The sequence below is a fragment of the Carcharhinus amblyrhynchos genome, chromosome 35 (genome assembly GCF_965287045.1).
Source record: "Carcharhinus amblyrhynchos chromosome 35, sCarAmb.v2.hapA, whole genome shotgun sequence".
NCBI lineage: Eukaryota > Metazoa > Chordata > Chondrichthyes > Carcharhiniformes > Carcharhinidae > Carcharhinus > Carcharhinus amblyrhynchos.
Window position 1 is genome coordinate 5,626,699 of NC_137358.1, and position 22,047 is coordinate 5,648,745.

The following is a 22,047-nucleotide window of genomic DNA, read 5'->3' on the forward strand; positions in this document are numbered from 1 at the left end:
CCTCCCAGGCCCTATGACTCCACCTATTTATTCTGCTAACCCCTGACACTAAGAGCAATCAACCTAACCCATATATCTTTGGACTGTGAGGGGAAACCGGAGCACCCTGAGGAGACCTATGCAGACATAATCTCTATATTTGAACCGTTAGTGATGTTCTGTCTCCACAGATGCTGCCAGATCTGCTGAGATGATAGTGTAGCATTTTCTGTTTGTGATTGGGTAGTTAAAGTTGCTGCTTCAAAAAAAAAGCAAGTCTTTTTCCTTTAAACTATAATTGTGCACTCTTTCGCTCCAGATTCTTTCCTATGGAAGAATTAGCAAAATAATGGGCCATGACTTTGTTCTTCGTGTGTCTGCGTGAGTTCCCGCCAGGCACTCTGGTTTCCTCCCACAGTCCAAAGATGTGCAGTTACTTTGGCCATGCTAAATTGCCCCCTAGTGTCTGGGGGTTAGCAGGGTAAATAAGTGAAATAATGGGGATAGGGCCTGGGTCATTTGTGATTGATACAGATTCAATGGGCCAAATGGCCACCTTCTGCACTGTAGAGATTGTATGACTTCCTGGCTCCACAGTGTAGGATTTGGGTGTTACCACAACGATGCCCTGGGGAATCCTTCTGGAAGTTCCTGCGTGAGGGTTTACCTGGCACTTGTCCAGAAGAGTTAACCATTTCTGGACAATTGTGATGGGCTGGGAACCATCCGACCAAGCGTTTTAAATGCCGGTGCTTTCCTTTATAAGCTCCACTATGGAACGGCAATCCGTTGCTGATTGTCGCTCTGAGGACGTTACGGAGCAGTGAAACACTTGGTCTTGATCACTTTTCTAATTTAAAATTCTCATCCTGGGTGTTCAAATTCCTTCATAGCTTGGCCACTCTGTGTACCTCTGTAACCTCCTCCAGCCCTTGAAGACCTTGCTGCTCCCTTAACAAAATGCATTGGGCACGATTTTCTGGGCCCACTGCGCTACTTGAGCAGTGCAGCAAGCTGGGAAAGCCAGTTGTAACTTTCCCAGACTACTTTTTTTAATGACATAATCAGCTTCACAATGGGAAACGGCACGAGGCTGATTTACAGTATTGAAATCCTGATCTGAATCTCATTATCAAGCCCAAGGCAGTACCGCCCAGGCTTACTAATGTTTCCAACCCTGCTGGGCGAGGTTTCCACCAGCAGGGGTAAGAGCTGGTCCCCGGCTATGAGAATCAGGTGTGATGGCCTTGCTGGTTGGGCAGAGACCATTGAGGGCTCCCCCGCCCAAAAGATCGGGGATGTGGGGAGCCACTTGGGCAGTGCCAACCGGGCATCCTGGCACCGCCTATCAGGAACCAGGGGACTGGCAATTGGGAGGAGCATGTGCCTACTGGCCCACTCAGCATGCTGATGTTTGCCTCTTGGACGGGATTAATGCCCTCCCCCACTAGTGTGATTCCCCGGGGACTCTGAGTCACAGAGTGCTGGAAGTAGAACTGACTTGTGTTCATCCAAAAGTCAGATGGGAAAATCTCCTATTTCCTGCCCATTGGGCACTTAATTTTTTGGGGGGGAATCATGCCCCCCCATATATACACAGCAGAAGCATAGCATTACCTGCATAGAATTTACCACTGGGGCTACTTACGAAAATCTACTCCACAGTAATTCTACAATTTAACAAAAAAACAGAATCAATGAACTTTTCCTCATGACCTACTAGTCATTAACTATAAGGACCAAACTCCTCACAGTGATAGATTTGTAACTTTTCAGAATGAAACTTTTTTTTTGGTGTGCAAACCAGCTGCATTTGTGAATAACGCTCCCCTCCCTTTCCCTGCCCCACAATACATATTGGCGAGACTGGCGCATCCTTCCACTGGTGGCAGCTTACCTCTTCTAGAAAATACGCTGTGCTAAGGGTGGGTGCAGGAAATTCCACCCATTCTATTCTGTTCCATTCTTGAGATAATTTGCAGAGACTGGTGATAATTGAGCTAAGCGGCTATTGTTCCAGAGAGGTTTCTGACAGCAAGCTTTTTCCCAGGGTGGAAGAGTCAATTACTAGGGGGCACAGGTTTATGGTGCGAGGAGCAAGGTTTAAAGGAGATGTATGAAGCAAATTTTTTATATAGTGAGTAGTGGGTGCCTGGAACTCATTGCCAGGGTGTTCATGTGCTGTAATTTTCTTTGTTCAAGTAGTCTCCAGTTGAACTTGGAACTAAATTCAGCCCCTTCCTCGTGGAATCGCGGTGTGGGCAAACTTAGGGGCTTGGAGCGGTGGGGGGGAGGGGATGCGGTCACATACCACTGATTACCTGTGAGCACTGTACAAGGGGGTCAGACGATAACAGAAGTATACCTTCTCCTGATGTTAGCTTGTTTTGACAGTGTTTTGAAGCACACAGTAACTAGAGCTATTCTCGCTCGCTCGCTGTCTCTCTTCCATCTGCAGAATCGGAAGGCAACAAAAGGGCAGAAGATGATTCAGACCACGGCAGTCAGAACCGGTTATCTGTACGAGATCGCCGGAAAGCCCGAAAGGAACGTAGGTTTACTGGCAGGCCAGAATTTGCAGAAGAGGCAAGTGCCATATTGATGATTAATTTGTTAACCATCAATTGATGGACATGTTTGTTTGAGAGATTCCAGGTTTTCTTGTATGCAATGTAATTGTAAGATTCATCAGTTGTTTTGTTCCTTTTTAATTAATCTGTCATTGTGAATTACCCTGGACAAAGGTTTTATATTATATTATTGTTACTGCCAATATAAAAGATACAAGCTGTTGTAAATTGCCAGTTTGTTCTATGGTAGAACAAAGAAAATTGTAGCATAGGAACAGGCCCTTTGGCCCGCCAAGCCTGCACTGACCATGCTGCCCGACTTAACTAAAACCCCTGCCCTTCCGGGGACCATATCTCTGTATTTCCGTTCTATTCATGTATTTATCAAGAGGCCCCTTAAAACAGTATCCACTTCCACTACCTCCCCCAGCAACAAGTTCTAGGCACCCACCACCCTCGGTATATAAAAAAAACTGCCTTATACATCACCTTTAAACCTTGCCCCTCACACCTTAAACCTATGCTCCCTATTAATTGACTCTTCCAACCTGGGAAAAAGCTTTTGACTATCCACTCTGTCCATGTCTCTCAAATCTTGTAGTCACACGTGAGGCCAGTCCAAATATGTGTGGGTTAGGTTGATTGGCCATGCTAAATTGACTCTAATGTCAGGGGGACTGACAGTTACAGGGATAGGGCCTGGGTTGGATTGTGGTTGATGCAGACTCAGTGGGCGGAATAGCCTCCTTCTGCACTGTAGGGATTCTGTGATGGTAGATTTCTTTTCATAGAGGACATTAGTGAACTAGATGGGTTTTCCAACAACGGTTTCATGGTCATCAGTAGATTCTTAATTCCAAATTTCTTTTATTGAATTCAAATTCCACTATCTGCCATGGCAGGATTCGAACACAGGTCCCCAGAGCATCAGCTGAGTTTCTGGATTAACAGCCTAGCAATAAATCCACTAGGCTAGTGCCTCCCCTAATTTGTAAACAGTAACTCTGCTGCAACTCCATCACCCTTCGAAACTAACTGGATAAAACCTCCTTCCGTTAAGCAAGCACTTTACACCAGCTGATAGTCACAGCATGAGAATGGTGTGGATGTCATGATCTTAAGATCATGTGTTAGAAGACAGGAAAATGTGATGTGTGTTACAATGCCCAATGTTTATACCATTCATACTTACCACTGACATCCATTTATATTCACCAAATGGTGATAACCACTTGTTACAAATGCACCATTTTAAGCCCTCCTGTTTTGTTCAGCTCAGTACTTCCCAACAGCTGATTAACGCAGCTTGAAGTCTCCATCACCTGTTGATGCTCAAATTTTTTTTGGGAGACAGTGGGTAAATAGAGACCTTAGGTGACTTAAATCAGCTGTTTGCATTTTATGACTGGAGTTATTTGACCGCTGAACCTGTTGGAGTTTCCACTGGTCCATCTGTTAACATGAATGCACTGATTGTTGGTGGTTGGAACTGTGCACATACTTATTACAGTAAGAAGCCTGACAGCACCAGGTTTAAGTCCAACCAATTTATTTGATAGTAAACTCTCAAGCTTTCAGGGTTTGCCCCTTCGTCAGGTGGAGAGTTCTGGCCTCAGACAGAGCATATAACAGCACACACAGTTTACAGATTACTGATTAGAATGCGAATCTTTACAACTAACCTGCTATTCAAGTATTAATGGTGCAGACAATGTGAGTGGAAAGAGCATTAGGCATAGGTTAAAGAGATGTGTATTGTCTCCAGACAGTACAGTGAGTGAGGTTTTGCAAACCCAGGCAAGTTGTAGGGGTTACAGATAGTGCAACGTGAACCCAAGATCCCAGTTGAGACCATCCTCATACTTATTGTACAAGCAATGGAAATGGAATAAAGAACCCCATTGATAGCAGAGACCTCAGTTTTTGTTTTGTGGTCTTTGTGATTAAAGGCTTTCCTTGCCTCTTTAATGGGATTTTTGGGAAATGCGGATGGTTTTTTTAATCATTAGTTGGACATGGGCATCGCTGGCTGGCCAGCATTTATTGCCCGTCCCTAGTTGCCTGAAGGCAGTTGAGAGTCAACCCATTGCTGTGGCTCTGGAGTCACATGTAGGCCAGACCACGTAAGGATGGCAGATTTCCTTCCCTGAAGGACATTAGTGAACCAGAAAGCTTTTTTCGACAATTGACAATGGTTTCATGGTTGTCAGTAGATTCTTAATTCCATTTGCTGGACATTATTTATGGGATATGGTGGTGATTCTCTGCTGAAACTGTCAACATGGGCCTATACCTTTTGAAACTCAAAGCTTGTTTTGAGCATCCTATGGTCTAAACTATTTGAAACCAAGATTTATGATGAATTTCTTGTCAAAGATTGGCATATGGCCCTGATTTGTACTCAAATTAGAATCGTAGAATCTCTACATTGCAGAAGGAGGCTGTTTGGGCCTTTGAGTCTGCACTGACTCTGACAGAGATCTTACCCAAGCCCTTTTCCCAACTATAATCCCATTCATTTGCACAACTAGGGCGAGGGGGTAGCCACTGGTATAATCGCTGGTCTATTAATACAGAAACTCAACCAATATTCTGTGGACCCAGATTCGAAATGTGCCATGGCAGATGATGGAATTTGAATCCAATTTTTTTTTAAATCTGGAATTAAGAATCTACCAATGATCGTAAAAACCACTGTCGATTGTCAGAAAATTCCATTTGGTTCACTTGTGTCCCTTTTTAAAGCAGGAAATATGCCATCCGTATCTGGCCTGGGCTACATGTGACTCCGGAGCAGTATCAACATGGTTGACTCTCAACTGCCCTTGGGCAACTAGGGATGGGCAATAAATGCTGGCCAGCCAGTGATGCTCCTATCTGACGAATTTTTTTTTTTTAAAAAGTTAGCATGGCAAATCCACCTAAACTGCAGTTCTTTGGACTGAGAGGAAACCCACGCAGGTAAGGGGACAACATTGCAAACTCCACACAGTGACCTAAGCTGGGAATCGAACCCGGGTCCTTGGCGCTGTGAAACAGTAATGCTAACCCCTGCGTTAGTAGTGACTCTGTGGGTTTATGGAAGATCTGCTTTGTATTGTTAGATTTAAAATTGTATCTAAGGAATTGCTGATGGATGTACATGACTCCCATTGTTCCTTTCATATGTTGGGTTGGGTTCAGTTGTCAAACTGGGCACTGGCCTGGTTTGTTTGGTATTAAGAGATTAACCCTTTCTTATATGTAACTTAAGTTTATTACCTAGTGGAATATACTTTGATACATTAGTCCCTATGGATTACAGTCAGTAATCATTCAGCTGAATTTGCTGCCGCACCACAGGCTTACTTGTGAAAAAAGCTGGACTTCTAAGGAAAGAATCTGAAGAAAATTGTGTGCACGTTTGAAGCCTTGCCGTCTTGATATGAGCTCAAACAAGCAAACATTTTAGCGCAGCAGAGCTCCAAGCATTAAATTGTCACCTCTGTCTCTGTACAGTTTGGGTAGGAACAAAAGTCAGCCACTACAAATTCTTTCTTAACTATGGCGCATAAAACTGCAGGCAGAGGCCACTTGGCCTTGCTTGTGCCAGCTATCTACGAGAGCAACTCAGCTAGTCCCCACCTCTGCCCTTTTCCCGCAACCTTGCGAATCTTTACTCTTCAGGTAATTTTGAATTTCCTGTTGTAAACCACAATTGAATCTATCTCCACCCACTCTCAGGTAGTGCATTCCAGATCCTAACCACTTTCTGCGTTGCTCGAGCAGAGAGTTTCCCTTCATGTTGCCTCTGGTTCTTTTACCAATCCCCTTCAATCAATGCCCTTTGGTTCTTGACAAATGGAAGTGGTTTCTCCCTATATCTATTCTGTCCAGCTCTGCCACGAGGTGGATTTGAGACCGGGGAGAGATCAGCTATGATCTGATTGAATGGTAGAGCAAGCTCAGAGTTGAATTTGCCAAATTCTGCTCCTAAATCCTATGTCTCTATCATACTGGATACTTCTGTCAAACCTTCTCTCAGCATTCTCTAAGGAGAATGGCCTTAGCTTTGCCAATCTATCCATGTAACTGAAGTCCCTCACCCTTGTAACCATTATAGTACAACCTTTTTGCACCCTCTGGAATGCTGTTCCCAGAATTGGACAAAATGCTCTAGTTGAGACTGCACTACTTTATAGAGGCTCACCATGATCTCCTTGATTTTGTACTCATTGAATCACAGAACCCCAACAGCGCAGAAGGAAGCCATTTGGTTCTTTGAGTCTAAACAGACCAACTTTTTTTTAGTTTACTTAAGCCCTCTCCTCGTAAACCCACACATTTATCCCTCTAATACCCCGAGCCTACACATCTTGAGACACTAACAGACAATTTAACATGGCCAGTCTACCTAACCTGCATGTCTTGGGACACTAACGGGCAATTTAGCATAGCCAGGCCACCTAACTTGCACATCTTTGGACTGTGGGAGAAAACCGGAGCATCTGCAGGAAACCCCCGCAGACACTGGGAGAACGTGCAGACTCCACACTGATGGTGACCCAAGGCTAGAATCGAATCTGGGTCCCTGGTGCTGAGGCAGCACTGCTAACCAATCTATATCCCTATTTTAAAAAATTCAGGATCTTGTACAGTTTATTAACCATTTTCTCAACCTACCCTGCCACATCAATTCACATATACCCCAAGTTCTCTCTATCTCTGCACCTCTTATTTTATAATGCCTCTTTCCTTCTTCCTATGACCAAAATGTACTACTAATCACTCCCTAAATTTCACCTGCCACATGCCCGCCTATGCCGCCAGTCTGACAGTCCTCTTGAAGTCTACCACCATCCTCCTCTCAATTCATAATGCTTCACGTTTTACATCATCTGCAAATCTTGAAATTGTCCTGTGCAAGCCCCAAGTGTTTCCCTCAGCACCATAGACCCAGTGTGGGTCACTGTCTGTGCGGAGTCTGCATGTTCTCCCTGTGTCTGCGTGGTTTCCTTCCGGTGTTCCCAGTTTCGTCCACAGACCAAAGATGTGTGGGTTAGGTGCATTGGCCATGCTAAATTGCACTGTGTGTCAAGAAGTCTAGCAAAGGTAAATTTATGGGGATAGGTCTTAGGTGGGATTGTGGTCAATGCAGACTTGATGGGCTGAATGGCCTCCTGCACTGTAGGGATTCTGTGATTATAAAATCTGGGTCTTTAATATAGATCAAAAGTAGTTCTAATACAGGATTCTGGGGAATCCCACTATATATCTCGTTCTTTGAGTCTTGTTCATATTGTTTAGCTCTTTACTTCTTCCTCAAATTGGGATGGTGTAACTTGCAGCTTTTTTTTGTGGCTATTTATTTATAAATGATGTGCAAAAAATAAGTCAGTGTCTGTGTGGAGTCTGCATGTTCTCCCCATGTCTGTGTGTTTCCTCCGGGTGCTCCAGTTTTCTCCCACACTCTAGAGATCATAAAATCACTAGATTGCAGAAGGAGGCCATTCATTTTTCAAGCATGTGATGGGGGTGGGGAAATACGAAGAAATCAAAGCAGCACAGTAGTTAGCACTGCTGCGTCACTGCGCCAGGGACCCAGGTTCGATTCCCTTGGGTCACTATCTGTGGAGTCTGCACATTCTCCCGTGTCTGCGTAGGTTTCCTTCAGGTGCTCTGGTTTCCTCCCACAGTCTGAGACATGCTGGTTAGGCGCATTGGCCATGCTAACTTCTCCCTCAGTGTACCCGAACAGACGCTAGAGTGTGGCGACTAGGGGATTTTCATTGCAGTGTTAAGATAAATCTACTTGTGACACAAATAAATAAGCTTTAATTGATGTTGTGTTTAATTCAGCATTGCCGGAACCTAATTAGAATGTGTGATTGTTTCCTACTGTGAATGCACTTCAGGAAAGAAGTGATTAAGCTTGTCATTTAAAGTTACATCTGTGCAGGATAATCTAACTGCCCGATACTGTCATTACTCACCAAATGCATGTGCGTACCTGCAGGATACTGAAACAGCAGACTGTGGTTTGTTTTAATGTGGTGTTTCCTTCTTTACTGTGTTTCAGGAAGACACTACAGAGCAAATGAACAGCGTGGATACTGCAGCGCACAGGCAAGAGCATTTTACCTGACACTCGCAGCTATAACTCCCTCCCCTCCTGGTAGCTATAATTTGGACATACTGTACACTGCAGAAGCAGGACCCTGTTACGGTGATAATTAAGGCCGTTGCTTGGACTATTTTGGGACTTGTTGCGGCGCTGAGAGTTGTGTGGGTCTGTTCAAAAAGAATTCCAGACAACTAATGTTTCCAGATTTCATATTTCCAGACTGGAAAAGTTAGAGTACTATTCACAACACTGGCGAGGTGAGTTTACCCATTCAGCACCAGGGTCATAGCAATCAGGAAAGTCCCATGTTTGATCCAAGGTCAAATTTCACTGAAACTTGCAGAACACTGAAAGGTCTGGTTGAGTGGATGCGGGGGGAAGACATTTCCACTAGTAGGATCCAAGGACACAGCCTCAGAGTAAAGAGGCGACTCTTTAGAACAGAGATGAGGAGGAATTTCTTCAGCCAGAGGGTGGTGAATCTGTGGAATTCATTGCCACAGAGGAAGCTGAGTCAGTGAGTCCATCTAAGATAGAGATAGCTAGGTTCTTGATTGGTAAGGGGATCAAGGATTGTGGCAGGGGGAGGGGTGGTGGGAGAAGTAGGAGAATGGTGTTAAGAAACTTATCCGCCATGATTGAATGGCAGAGCAGACTTGATGGGCCAAATGGCCTAATTCTGCTCCTGTATCTTATGGTTTTATGATCCTAGCTTGGTCAGCAAGAGGTAAGAGCAGTGCATTTGGTTACGGAAAAAAGGAAATTCTGATCTAGTTCTAGTTCAAGCTCATGGTTATCATCTTGGCTGAGTGAGTGAACATCAGGTGAGCAATGATGGCCCCTATAGATGACTAGCCTATCCACATATGGGTAAGGACCATTTGGAAAGGTAATACAGCGCGCTTGATGCTTTCACAGCTGTGCCGTAGTAAGGAAATATGGAATATGGCATTACTAAAATCCAAGAAATAGGGAGAAGTAAGCCAGGCAGTCACTTAAACTCTTGCCTTCCCCCAGTTCACTATTGCATACTTACGACTGACCTGAAGACAAAATCCAGCAGCTGGTCTCTCTCTTTCCTCCCACCCCCAGAAACCTATCAATGTGAATCAACTTGTGGCTCCATTCCTGACTGATGTCAAAGTTCTAGCCCAGAAAATTGGAAGGCTGCGACCTTGGTGGAGTTGCAAGTCTGTCTGGGTTTTACAAACGTTTGGTTGGTCTGTAATTAATTTATTGTCAGTTGTAGGTTTCCTCCGTCCGTTCATAATGACGACAAATGCCTTTTCTGATTGGTGACAGGTATGGCCAAAACTGGATGAGTGATCGGATTCTGAGCAGAGTTGGGGTTTCCTCCCACTCCAGTACGGATATGATGACAGACGGTAATAACGACTTCAGGAAGGTAATTTAAGCGGCAGGTGGATGGATCATTGTTATAATTAACTGTGTATGTGTGTGCTTTAGACTGTGATGCAATATCTTAAATAATTCAGTCCAAAGGAAAGTTGTGCTTGTAATTCGGCATTTGGTCTGAAGCCAGGTCATCATGAGCTAATGTGCCTCTGCTTTCAAATGAAATGCTCACTTTGAACAGAAAACATTGAATTTCACCAAATCATTTCTTTAAGTTGAAATTCTGAAAACTCTACCCATTTCCTCAAAACATCTACTGCAACAGTGCCACAGTCAATGCAGGCTCATATAGTGTCCACAAAGCACGAAGAACAAAAGAAATTATAGCTCAGGAACAGGCCCTTTGGCCCTCCAAGCCTGCACTGACCATACTGCACGACTGAACTAAAACCCCCTACCCTTCCAGGGACCATATCCCTCTATTCCCATCCTAGTCATGTATTTGTCCAGACGCCCCTTAAAAGTCACTATCATATCCGCTTCCATTACCTATCCCGACAGCGAGTTCCAGGCACCCTCCCACCATCGGTGTAAAAAGAAAACTTGCCTCATACATCTCCTTTTAAACCTTGCCCCTCACATATTAAACCTATGCCCCCTTAGTAATTGATTCTTCCACCCTGGGAAAAAGCTTCTATCTACTTTGTCCATGTGCCTCATAATCTTGTAGACTTCTATCAGGTTGCCCCCTCAACCTTTGTCATTCCAGTGAGACAAACCAAGTTTCTCCAACCTCTCCTCATAGCTAATGCCTCCATACCAGGCAACATCCTGGTAAATCTTTCTCCAAAGCCTCCACACCCAGCATGTTTGTATTGCTTTTGTTGAATGTAGCCCTTTTGTAATCGAGGAAAAAAAAATAAATTTGTATTTTAAGCTGCTCAGCAAGAGCTTGAATGACGTGCTGGGATTGGCAAGGTTGTTATAATGACACGGTAGCACTGCTGTCTCAGTGCCAGGGACCTGGGTTCAGTTCCTGGGTGACTGTCTGTCTCTGTGGAGTTTGCACGTTCTTCCCATGTCTGCATGGACTCCTGGGTGTTCCAGTTTTCCTCCCATGCTCCAAAGATGTGCACATTAGGTGGATTGGCCATGCTTTATTAGCGTCAGAGGGTTTGGCAGAGTAAATATGCAAAGTTATGGGGGTAGGGCCTGAGTGGAATTGTTGTTGGTGCAGGCTCGATGGGCCAAATGGCCTTTTGTTAAAGTTTAAAGTTTATTTATTAGAATCAGAAGTCGGCTTACGTTAACACTGCAGTAAATTTACTGTGAAAATTTTCCTAGTCAACACACTCTGGCGCCTGTTCGGGTACACTGAGGGAGAATCTAGCACGGCCAATGCACCCTAACTAGCACGACTTTCGGATTGTGGGAGGAAACCGGAGCACTGTAGGGATTCTATTCGATGACATTACTTCTCTAGATATGCTAGATACCGAGTAAAACCATACCGTTACCTCTGACCGCATTGTGGAACTGACCAGTGGATCAAGCAAATACTGACCAGTGCATCAAGCTTACGCTAAATAATGGTGAGCAGCCAAGAGCAGGATTTAAACTAATCCAATTATTAGACAATGCAAGCACAGTCATGTTGATGAACCATTTCTGTTAATGGGTACTAGTTTGGCAGTGCTCTCTTCACTGGGGATCAGAAGGTCAAGAGTTCAAACCTTCAATCCAGAACTTGAACTTGTGATCTAGATCGGCCTTCCAAAATGTCAGAATGAGACTGTAAGCTATTTGTCTAGACATTAAAAAATGCGTGGTTGTATTTGAAGATCGACAGAGAATCCTCTTAGTGCATATTCCTTTCTTCCCAATGCCTTAAAATAAAAAAAGACGTGTTGCTGTTTGTTGGGTGTTGCCATTACGATTTGTAACATCAATTTTAAAAGGTACAAAGAGCTCGGAGATATTTCACTGTGTGATAACACCCTGAATGCAGGGCTTTATGTTGCAAATACACTGGATGCAAAACAATTGTAACTAGAATACATGGCAAAGAAAACCTTTGATTTATTGCCCTATGCAGATGTACGAGGTGGTGTTGTCAGAGAACGTGCGACTTAAGGACGAGTTACGAGAAGCACAATCTTACCTCACACAAGCTAATCAGGAATTGGAGAGGGTGTTGCAGGTAAAAAGCTAAAGTTGCGCACACCTTGTTTGGAAGTGTTGGTTATGCATCTCAACTTATGGTATCGTGGACCAATTATCACAGCTGTCCTTGTAATTTGTGCGCATAGAATCCCTACAGTGCAGAAGGAGGCCATTCATTCCATCGAGTCTGCACCGACCCAGAATCCCAGCCAGGCCCCACTCCTGCAATACCTCATATTTACCCTGCTAATCCCCCACACTAAAGTTAGTTAATTTAGCATGGCCAATCCACCTAAGCCACACACCTTTGAACTGTGGGAGGAAACCGGAGCACCCAAAGGAAAGCCATGCAAACATGGAGAGAACGTGCAAACTCTACATAGGTAGTGACATAATTAACACTGCAGTGAAGTTACTGTGAAATTCACTAGTCGCCACAACCTGGCGCCTGTTCGGGTCAGTACACCTAACCACATCTTTCAGATCGTAGGAGGAAAACCAGAACACCCAGAGAAAACCCATGCAGACAAAGGGGAGAATGTGCAGACTCTGCACAGACAGGTGACCCAAGCCAGGAATCGAACCAGGGTCCCTGGCACTCTGAAGCAGCAGTGCTAACCACTGTGCTACCTGGCCACCCAGGTTGTGGGTTCAAGTTCCACTCCAGGGTTTGGGCACGTTTTAGGCTGAAGGTTCAGTGCAGTACACACGGAACTCTGCAATATTGGAGTTGCCATTTCTTAGTCAGAGTTTAATCTGCAGGCCCCTCTAATGTTAACAAGGATTAACAGAATAGGTAAAGATCCTGTTGCATTATTAGGGGGAAAAAGGAGAAGGTTCTCCTGATAGCACATTCCCCCCCTCTCCTCGAATCCCAGCCATTTTCAGGAATTTTCACAGTAACTTAATTGCAGTGTTAATGTAAGTCTACTTGTGACACTAATAAATAAAATAAACATTATTGTCCTTCATTTGAAGACGTGGGATCTTGTGAGGAAAAAGATTTTTTTTGTGTGTGTGCTTACATTGGAACTGTGACTTCATAATTATAAAGAAGGTGACCATTCAGCCCATCGAGTTTGTACCAATCACAATCCCACCCAGGCCCTATTCTCATAACCCCACACATTTATCCTTTTTATTCCCCCGACACTAGGGTCAATTTATCATGGCCAATCTACCTAACCCGCACAACTTTCAGATTGTGGGAGGAAGCTGGAGGAAATCCATGCAGACACTGGGAGAATGTGCAATCTCCACACAGACAGTGACCCCAAGCCACGAATCAAACCTAGGTCCCTGGCAGTGGAGACAGCAGTGCTAACTGCTGTGCTGGCCACAGTACAGTAAAGTCATTCATTGCACAAGCAGCGCTTCAGAACACCTTAAGGTGTGATAAGATGCTATAGAGATTATTAGAGAATATTGGAAAAACTCAACAGGTCTGTTTTCTCTCATTAGAATCAAAGAATCCCCACAGTGCAGAAGGAGACCATTTGGCCGTTTTGAGTCTTTACCAACACTCTGATAGCACATCTTACCCAACCCCTACCTTGTCCCTGTAACCCACATGTTTACTTCTTAATTCCCCTTAAACTACACATCTTGGGACACTAAGAAACGACTTAGCCTGGCCAAGTTACACATCTTTGGACATTAAGGGGCAATTTAGTATGGTCAATCCACCTAACCTGAACAGTCTTGGACACTAAGGGGCAATTTAGCATGGCCAATCCATCTAATATGCACATCTCTAGTCAGTGGGAGGAAACCGGAGCACCCAGAAGAAACCCACACAGACACGGGGAGAAAGTGCAAACTCCACACAGACAGTGACCTGAGGCCGGAATTGAACCTGGAACCCACGGGCTGTGAGGCAGCAGTGCTTGCCACCATGGCACCTTACAAATGCTGCCAGACCTGAGTTTTTCCAGCATTCTGTTCTTGTTTCTGATTCCAGCATCTGGAGTATTTTGCTTATTGCTATAGAGTGGAATTCTGTCTTGCATTTCTGACTTCTGTCCAACCTTTTCTTCATTGTTTCCTGTCTGTTTTTAGAGACAAGGAAGACACGAAAATAGGCCGGCGCAGTTGGAGCTGGAAAGATTTGTAAGTCATCAAATTATATTTCGCATGTAAATTCTAGTACAGCAATTCATTAATCTTTTTTCCAACGTGCTTACATGATGTGGTCCATAACCATCCAAGTTAAAAATATAACAGTGGCTGAATATATCAAAACCAACTATCCAATCGCTACTACTGTGCAATTTATTCCACAACAAAGGCTATGTGATGTATGGGGTAAGATATTAGCATGGATAAAGGATTGCTTGGCTAACTGGAAGCAGAGAGTAGAGATGATTTGAGTCTTCAAGTGGGCAAGTTGTTACTGTGGGAGTGCCATGGGGATCAACTTGACTACAATCCACATCAATACTTTTCACTGTATCCCAATGCAGGTGGCAGTAATAATTCAATATAATGATTTGGACGAAAGGACCGAATGTATGGTAGCTAAATTTATCAATAACATCAAGATGGGTAGGAAAGTATCGGCGGCACAGTGGCTAGCACTGCTGCTTCCTGCACTGTAGGGTTTCTATGATTCTATGTTGTTATGATTAGGGGGAGACTGTGATGGGATCTGGGCAGATCGAGTGTTTGGGCAAAAATTCAGCAGGCGGCATATAATGTGGTTAAAAGAAGTGAACTTGTCCAATTTGGCAAGAAGAATAGAAAAACGGTGTCTTTTTTAATGGAGGGACATTGCAGAACTCGGTAGTACAGAGGGACCTGGGCGTCCTGGTACTTGAATCAGGAAAGGTTAGCAGATACAGAAAGTGATTCAGGAAGCAGACTGAATGTTGGCTTGTACAGCGAGGATAGTGAAATATACTGCAGCTGTACAGGGCCTTGGATTGACCACATAAGGAATTTCTTTTTGAATTCAAAGCAGTTCAGAGAAGCTTTGCTCAACTCGTTCCTGGGATGAGAGGCTTATCTTGTGTTCAACGTCTTGGGCATATGCCCATTGAGAGTTTATAAGGATGAGAGGTGATCTTGCAAAGATAAGTAGAACACAGGAACTGGCCCTTCGGCCCTCCAAGCTTGTGCCAATCATGATGCCCGAACTATATTTCAAAAAAATCCTTCTGCCTTTACTCAGTCCGTATCTCTCCCTTCCCTCCCTATTCATATACCCATCCAGACGCCTCAAATGTTGCTAATGTAATGGAGGTTTCCACCACCACCTCCGGCAATGTGTTCCAGGCACCCACCATTCTCTGCGTGAGAAACTTCACCCTACACATCACTCTTAAACTTTCTCCCCTCTCGCCTTGAACCTGTGCCCCTTTGTAAGAAGGGCAGTGCTTCCACCCTAGGAAAAAGCCTTTGACTAGCCACCCTGTCTATTCTTCACAGAATTTTTGTAGCCCTCTATCAGGTCTCCCTTCAACCTCTGTCTTTCCAGCGAAAACAATCCTAGTTTATTCAACCACTCATCATAGTCAACACCCTCGAGACCAGGCAACTTCCTGGTGAACCTTCTTTGCACTCTCTCCAAAGCTTCCACCTCCTTCTGGCAGTGTGGTGACTAGAACTGTACCCAGTCCTCCATATGTGGCCTAACCAAGGTTTTATATACCTGCAAAATGATTTGCCAACTCTTGTACTCAATGCCCCTGCTGATAAAGCATGCCATATACTTTAACTGAAACCTGGAATGACTTGATTGGTTGGATATCTGGAGGATGTATCCACTTGTGGGAGAGACTAGAACCAAAAAGTAAAGTTTTATTTGTTCATCACAAGTGGGCTTACTTTCAGATTGCAATGAAGTTACTGTGAAAATCCCCTAGTTGCCATAGTCTGGTGCCTGTTTGGGAACACTGAGGGAGAATTTAGCATGGCCAATGTACCAAAACTGCATGCCTTTGGACTGAGAGGAAACCAAAGCACCTGGGGGGAAACCCATGCAGACATGGGGAGAACGTGCAAACTCCACACAGACACTGACCCAAACCAGGGATTGAACCCAGGTCCCTGGTGCTGAGGCAGCAGTGCTAACCTCTGCCACCATGCCGCTCTAAAACAGAACACAAGCGTAAGGAAAAAGAGGTCTACCTAAGATGTAGAGGCTGGTTGTTAAGTATGTTTAAAGCTGAGGTAGATGTTTAATCAGTAAGGTAATCAAAGGCTGTGGGGATAAGGCAGGAAAGTGGAGTTCAGGATTATTATATCAGAAAAGTCATAATCTCATTGAATAGCAGAACAGAATTGATGGGCCAAATGGCCTACTTCTGATCTACATCTTATGATCTTTGTGGAGATGAGGAGAAATATTTTCACTTGAGAGAATATTTGCCGAGTGGAATTATGTTCTCCAGAAAGCAGCGGAGGCTAATTTTGTGCAAGGTAAGTTTGCACATATTTTTGATCATTGAGGGTTGTAGGGGGGCGATAGAGAAGAGTCCATAACCAGTTCAGTCATGATCTTATTAAATGGCGGAGCAGGCACAAAAGGCTGAATGGCCTTCACCTGCTCCTATGTTCCTCTTATTCAGGTGGATAATGTCTATTGGATAAGTATTCACAAGGGGTGGCACAATGACCCCGGCTGGGGTCACTCTGTGTGGCGCTTACACGTTCTCTGCCTGGGTTTCCTCCGGGATGCTCCACTTTTCTCCTACAGTCTGAAAGATGTGTGGGTTAGGTGAATTGGCCATGCTAAATTCTCCCTCAGTGTACCCGAACAGGTGCCGGAGTGTGGCGACAAGGGGATTTTCACAGTAGCCCCCTTTATGACAGTGTGAATGTAAGCTTGCTTGTAAGACAAATAAATAAACTTTGAGGATAGACAGTATTGACTTTGCCACCTGATGTTTTGCCATGTTAGTAGCTTTACATGAGAACTGTGGTTGCCCTGCACAGCACGTGGTCACCTTCTGCCTGTCATTATTGACTTCACAAAGGAGCACTTTGCAAATCGTGGCGCTGTGAATTGGTAGCTCTGCTTTATTAGGAAGAGGAGGGGGAGAAGAAGAACAATTTTTCTAAGGACGATTGTATAAATACTTGGTATGAAAAATTGCAGGACTATGGGAGAGGAGTGTGGGGCTAATTGGATAACTTTTTCAAAGAACCAGCAGAGACTCAAAGGGCCGAATAGCCTTGCATGATTGTGTGAAAGAACTGAAAAGTTGAAAATATGTTTTTATTTGGTCCCCATTATTTGCCAGTGATGAAAATGTGCTGTTTCGTATCTGCTTAGCGCTTAATGACTTTCTGCTTCTTTCCTGTTACAAAACAGGAACGGAGAGCATTTGAGAGGAAGACGGCTGAACTGGAGGAGCAGCTAAAGGTAACTAGATTTTTTTTAAATGAAGACATTCATTAAATGCATAATTTCCCCGGGTGTATTTTCTTTTCGGTCTGCAGTTATGAATTGTTCTAGCAGGCCCTCCTAGAAAGTAACTAAAGTTTATTTATTAGACACAAGTAAGGCTTACGTTAACACTGCACTGAAGTTTCGTGAAATTCCCCTAATCGCCACACTCCGGCACCTGTTCGGGTCAATGCACCCTAACCAGCATGCCTTTCAGACTCGGAGGAAATTGGAGCATCCAGAGGAAACCCACGCAGACACGGGGAGAATGTGCAAACTCCACACAAACAGTGACCTGAGCCGGGAATCGAGTCCGGGTCCCTGGCGCAGTGAGGCACAGTGCTAGCCACTATGTCACCCACAGCACTGGAGATGGGCAATAAAGGTCAGCCTTGCTGGTAAGGACCTAAATGATACTCTTAAAATTAGAGAGTAGAAGCCACCATCAAAGCTGCCTTATTTTTTATTCCAGCAAAATGCAAGCGACCGTCTATGTTGTGTGAGTACACTTGAGTACAATGTAGACTGGCAGCAAACAAGTAGCCAAATGGAATCCTTGAGCACTTTTCTCATGTTTTTGTGCTCAGCTGCAGATGCTTTCATTTATTTTTGATTAAATCATGAGGGATGGGCATCACTGGGCCAAGATTTATTGCCCATCCCTAGTTGCCCCTTGAGAAGGTGGTGGTGAGCTGCTTTCTTGAATCGCTGCAGTCCACGTGCTGTGGGTTAACCCACAATGCCGTTAGGGAATTCCAGGATTTTGATCCAGCAACCGCAAAGGAGCGGGCGATATATTTCCAAGTCAGGACGGTGCATGGCTTGGATGGGAACTTGGAGGTGGTAGTGTTCCTGAGTATCTGCTGCCCTTGTCCTTCTAGATGGAAGTCATGGGTTTGCCCAACATAATTTCACGTCTAGACTACTTCTCTTGTATTGACACGGCTTTTTTTTTCGAGCAAATTCCTCCCTCCCTCCCTCTCCTTTATATAGAATAAATAATAGATTAATCTCAGAGGTTGGCACTCTTATGTTTGAGTCTATTTTTATGCTGCTATTTAGATAGTGAACCTGATGCTTCAAGCAGAGTTTGCTGCATATCTTCTTCTTGTCCTGTCTTTCTGACATGTTGCTATTGCAATTTCCTAGTAGCAACTTTGATTTCCCTATTTATCTTCACTTGTCCTTCCTTTGAGAAACTGAGACATGTTTCCCAAATAATACTCACTTGCTAAAACATAGGACCAGCTATATATCTGCAGCAAGATTCATAGCCCTTGAAAGGGCAGTTATCCCCTGTTCGTTTTGACAGTCTGATAATAATGCAAAATAAAATTCCACTAACAACATCTGAGTGGTACAGTGATTAACGCTGCTGCCTCACAGCGCCAGGGACCCAGGTTTGATTCCCGGCTTGGGTCACTGTCTGTGCAGAGTCTGCACGTTCTCCCTGGGTTTCCTCCGGGTGCTCCGGTTTCCTCCCACCGTCCGAAAGGCGTGTTGGTTAGGGTGCATTGGCCGTGCTAAATTCTCCCTCCATGTACCCGAACAGGCACCGAAGTGTGGCGACTCGGGGATTTTCACAGTAACTTCATCACAGTGTTAATGTAAGCTTACTTATGACAAAAATAAATAGACTTCATCTCTCTCACTTGAGATGAGTGTTGCGTTGCCTTTCTGTTACATTAATCTTTTTTCTTTTTCCCCTGTCCTCACAGATTTTAACAGACTTAAAAACAGACAATCAGAGACTAAAGGATGAGAACGCAGCCCTGATCCGCGTCATTAGCAAGCTCTCAAAATAGTTGAGATGCCACCTCCATCCAGCTGCATTGCCCTGCAGGATAACAATTGCCAACACTGAAAATCTAGAGTTGACTCTAGGTTTGTGTCAAAGGAGAATATCTTCAAAGCCAAGTATTTTTCCACAGCCAATACAGTTAACTTGTGTGTGTGTGCGCGTGTGTGTATGCATGTATGTGTGAGATGAGGGGTGGCGTGCGCGGGGAGCTGAAAGAAACAGGAGGGGAGAGCTTTAATGGTAATGTAGACAGCTCGCCACCAAACTAAGCAACTACAGTGGCCAAAGCTGATGCAACTTGCCAGATATTGTTCTGGTCGAGTAGAATTGCCAACAGTGATTCTCCTGCCTGTGTTCCTTTATTGTACCGGACCAATTGTGAAGGTTCTCTTTTGAGACCTGTTGTATGTGTACATAAAATATATATTTATGTTCTAGTAAATGGAAAACCTATTTCATTAATCATCATTCCTCTGTGTCCTGGTCAGTTGGATAAATGCGTTTCATTTTTGCTATCAGTGACGCTCTTGGCCACTTGAAAGTTATCAGTGCCCTTTCCACCCTCTTTTTTTTTTGCAGTGATTGAATGCATTTCGATCTTGTACCTTTTCTGTAAGCACTTGTAAAGGTAATCAGCACGAGAGGTAAAAGATTTTTGGGTGCCTTTGTGCGTTTTTTTTTCTAAATTAAAAGTCCAGTATTAAACTGAAAAACTAATGTGAATTGGAGCTTCCTCACTGGGGTTTGAAATTAAATAACAGCTGGTTAAAATTCCCTGGTCCACGGAGGTTTGCATCCTTGCTTAGGATATAGTTTTCATGAGAAGCATCTTCCTTAAGCAGAGGAAATATTTTGTTCAAATTGCCTCTTACTTTACAGGATGTTAAAGGGAGCATTGGATCTTTAGAATCACTTCATTGTTTACGCCAGGCAGCAGTGCACTCGTAACAGATTTTGATTTATTATTGTCACATGTGTTAGTATACAGTGAAAAGTATTGTTTCTTGCGCGCAATACAAAGCCTACCATTCATAGAGCAGGAAATGAGAGAGTGCAGAAGATAGTGTTACAGTCATAGCTAGAGTGCAGAGAAAGATCAACTTAGATCAGTGTGAGGTAGGTCCATTCAAAAGTCTGACAGCAGGGAAGAAGCTGTTCTTGAACAAAGAACAGTACAGCACAGGAACAGGCCCTTTGGCCCTCCAAACCTGCGCCAATCACATTTACCTATCCAAACCAGCCACTTATATCCCTCTATTCCCCATTTGTTCATGTGCCTATCAAGGTAAGTCTTAAATGTGGCTAACGTAACTGCCTCAACCACCTCACTTGGCAGTGCATTCCATGCCCCTATCACCTTCTGTGTTTTTAAAAAACAAAAACTTCCCAGCACAATTCCACTAACCTTCCCCCCCCCCCCCCCCCCCCTATTTTGAACTTGTGCCCCCTTCTAATTGTCACTTCTGCCCTGGAGAAAAAAAAGCGGTTCACCCTATCTATACTTCTCGTAATTTTATAAACTTCTATCAGGCCACCCCGCACTCTGTCTTTCCAAGGGGGCAAGCAATCTCAATTTATTCAACCTCTCCTCATAGCCAATACCCTCCACGCCAGGCAACATCCTGGTAAACCTTTTCTGTACTCCCTCAAACCTCCACGTCCTTCTGGTAGTGTGATGACCAGAATTGGACACCGTATTCCAAATGTGGCCTAACTAACGTTTTGTATAACTGTAACATAATTTGCCAACTGTTGTAATCGATGCCCCATACGATGAAGGCAAGCATGCCATATGCTTTCTTCACCACCTGTGCTGCTGCTTTTAAGGATCTGTGGACCTGTACTCCCAGATCTTTGTGTGTTTATGTCCTGATTGTTCTGCCATTTATTTTATACCTCCCACCTGAATTAAATCTACGGTTCGTACATGACTTCAGACTTTTGTATCTTTTTCCTGGTGGAAGGGAGTATGTCTGGGGTTCATGAGGTCCTTAACTATGCTGGCTGCTTTGCCGAGGAAGTATAGACAGTGTCAATGGATGGGAGACTGGTTTGCCTGATGGGATTGGGCTGCATTCACCCCCTTTTGTAATTCCTTGCAGTCTTGGGCAGAGCAGGAATCACACCAAGCCATGGTACAACCAGAAAGAATGCTTTCTGTGGTGCATCAGTAGAAGTTGGTGAGAGTCATAGCTGACGTGCCAAATTTCCTTAGTCTTCTGAGAAAGTAGAGGCATTGGTGGGCTTTCTTAACTATAGTGTTAGCATGGAGGAACCAGGACCGATGGTTGGTGATTTAGATTTGAAGTTCTTGATGCTGTAAACCTCTATGACTCTATGACCCTTTCTACTTCGTTCCCATTGCATCAGTTAGTTTTACAGCACTGCTCAAGGGCTTGATGCCAGCAGCATCTAGTGGCAGAAAGAGGTAGTACAGTATTGAGCAAAACCTAAGACGTTTTCTTCATATTGTGAATACTTTTTTGATGCAACTGGATTTAATACCTTGAAACAGAAGTTGATTTCAAGGAATGGTAATTTTAGGGTTACCCTATTACTGTACTTGAACTACTAAACAGCGATGGAGGTGCAGAGGGTCATTGTGCATCATAGAGTCCTAGCAGTGCAGGAGGAGACCATTCGGCCCATTGAGTCTGCACCAACCACACTTCCTCCCAGGCCCTAC

The 22,047-nt window shown here is 44.2% G+C and overlaps 1 protein-coding gene across 1 annotated transcript in view; it reads left to right on the forward strand.

Moving 5' to 3' along the window:
- The window catches only part of LOC145361781 (protein phosphatase 1 regulatory subunit 12C-like), a 77,440-nt gene extending 57,415 nt beyond the window's left edge, over positions 1-20,025 (forward strand). Inside the window, exons 16-22 of the mRNA XM_080217749.1 lie at positions 2,438-2,565; positions 8,608-8,654; positions 9,955-10,057; positions 12,104-12,208; positions 14,230-14,280; positions 17,486-17,536; positions 19,279-20,025. Of these exons, the coding sequence (XP_080073875.1) occupies positions 2,438-2,565; positions 8,608-8,654; positions 9,955-10,057; positions 12,104-12,208; positions 14,230-14,280; positions 17,486-17,536; positions 19,279-19,365 (572 nt within the window). The 3' untranslated portion in view covers positions 19,366-20,025. The remainder of the gene's footprint in view (positions 1-2,437; positions 2,566-8,607; positions 8,655-9,954; positions 10,058-12,103; positions 12,209-14,229; positions 14,281-17,485; positions 17,537-19,278) is intronic.
- The last annotated feature ends 2,022 nt before the right edge of the window (positions 20,026-22,047 follow it).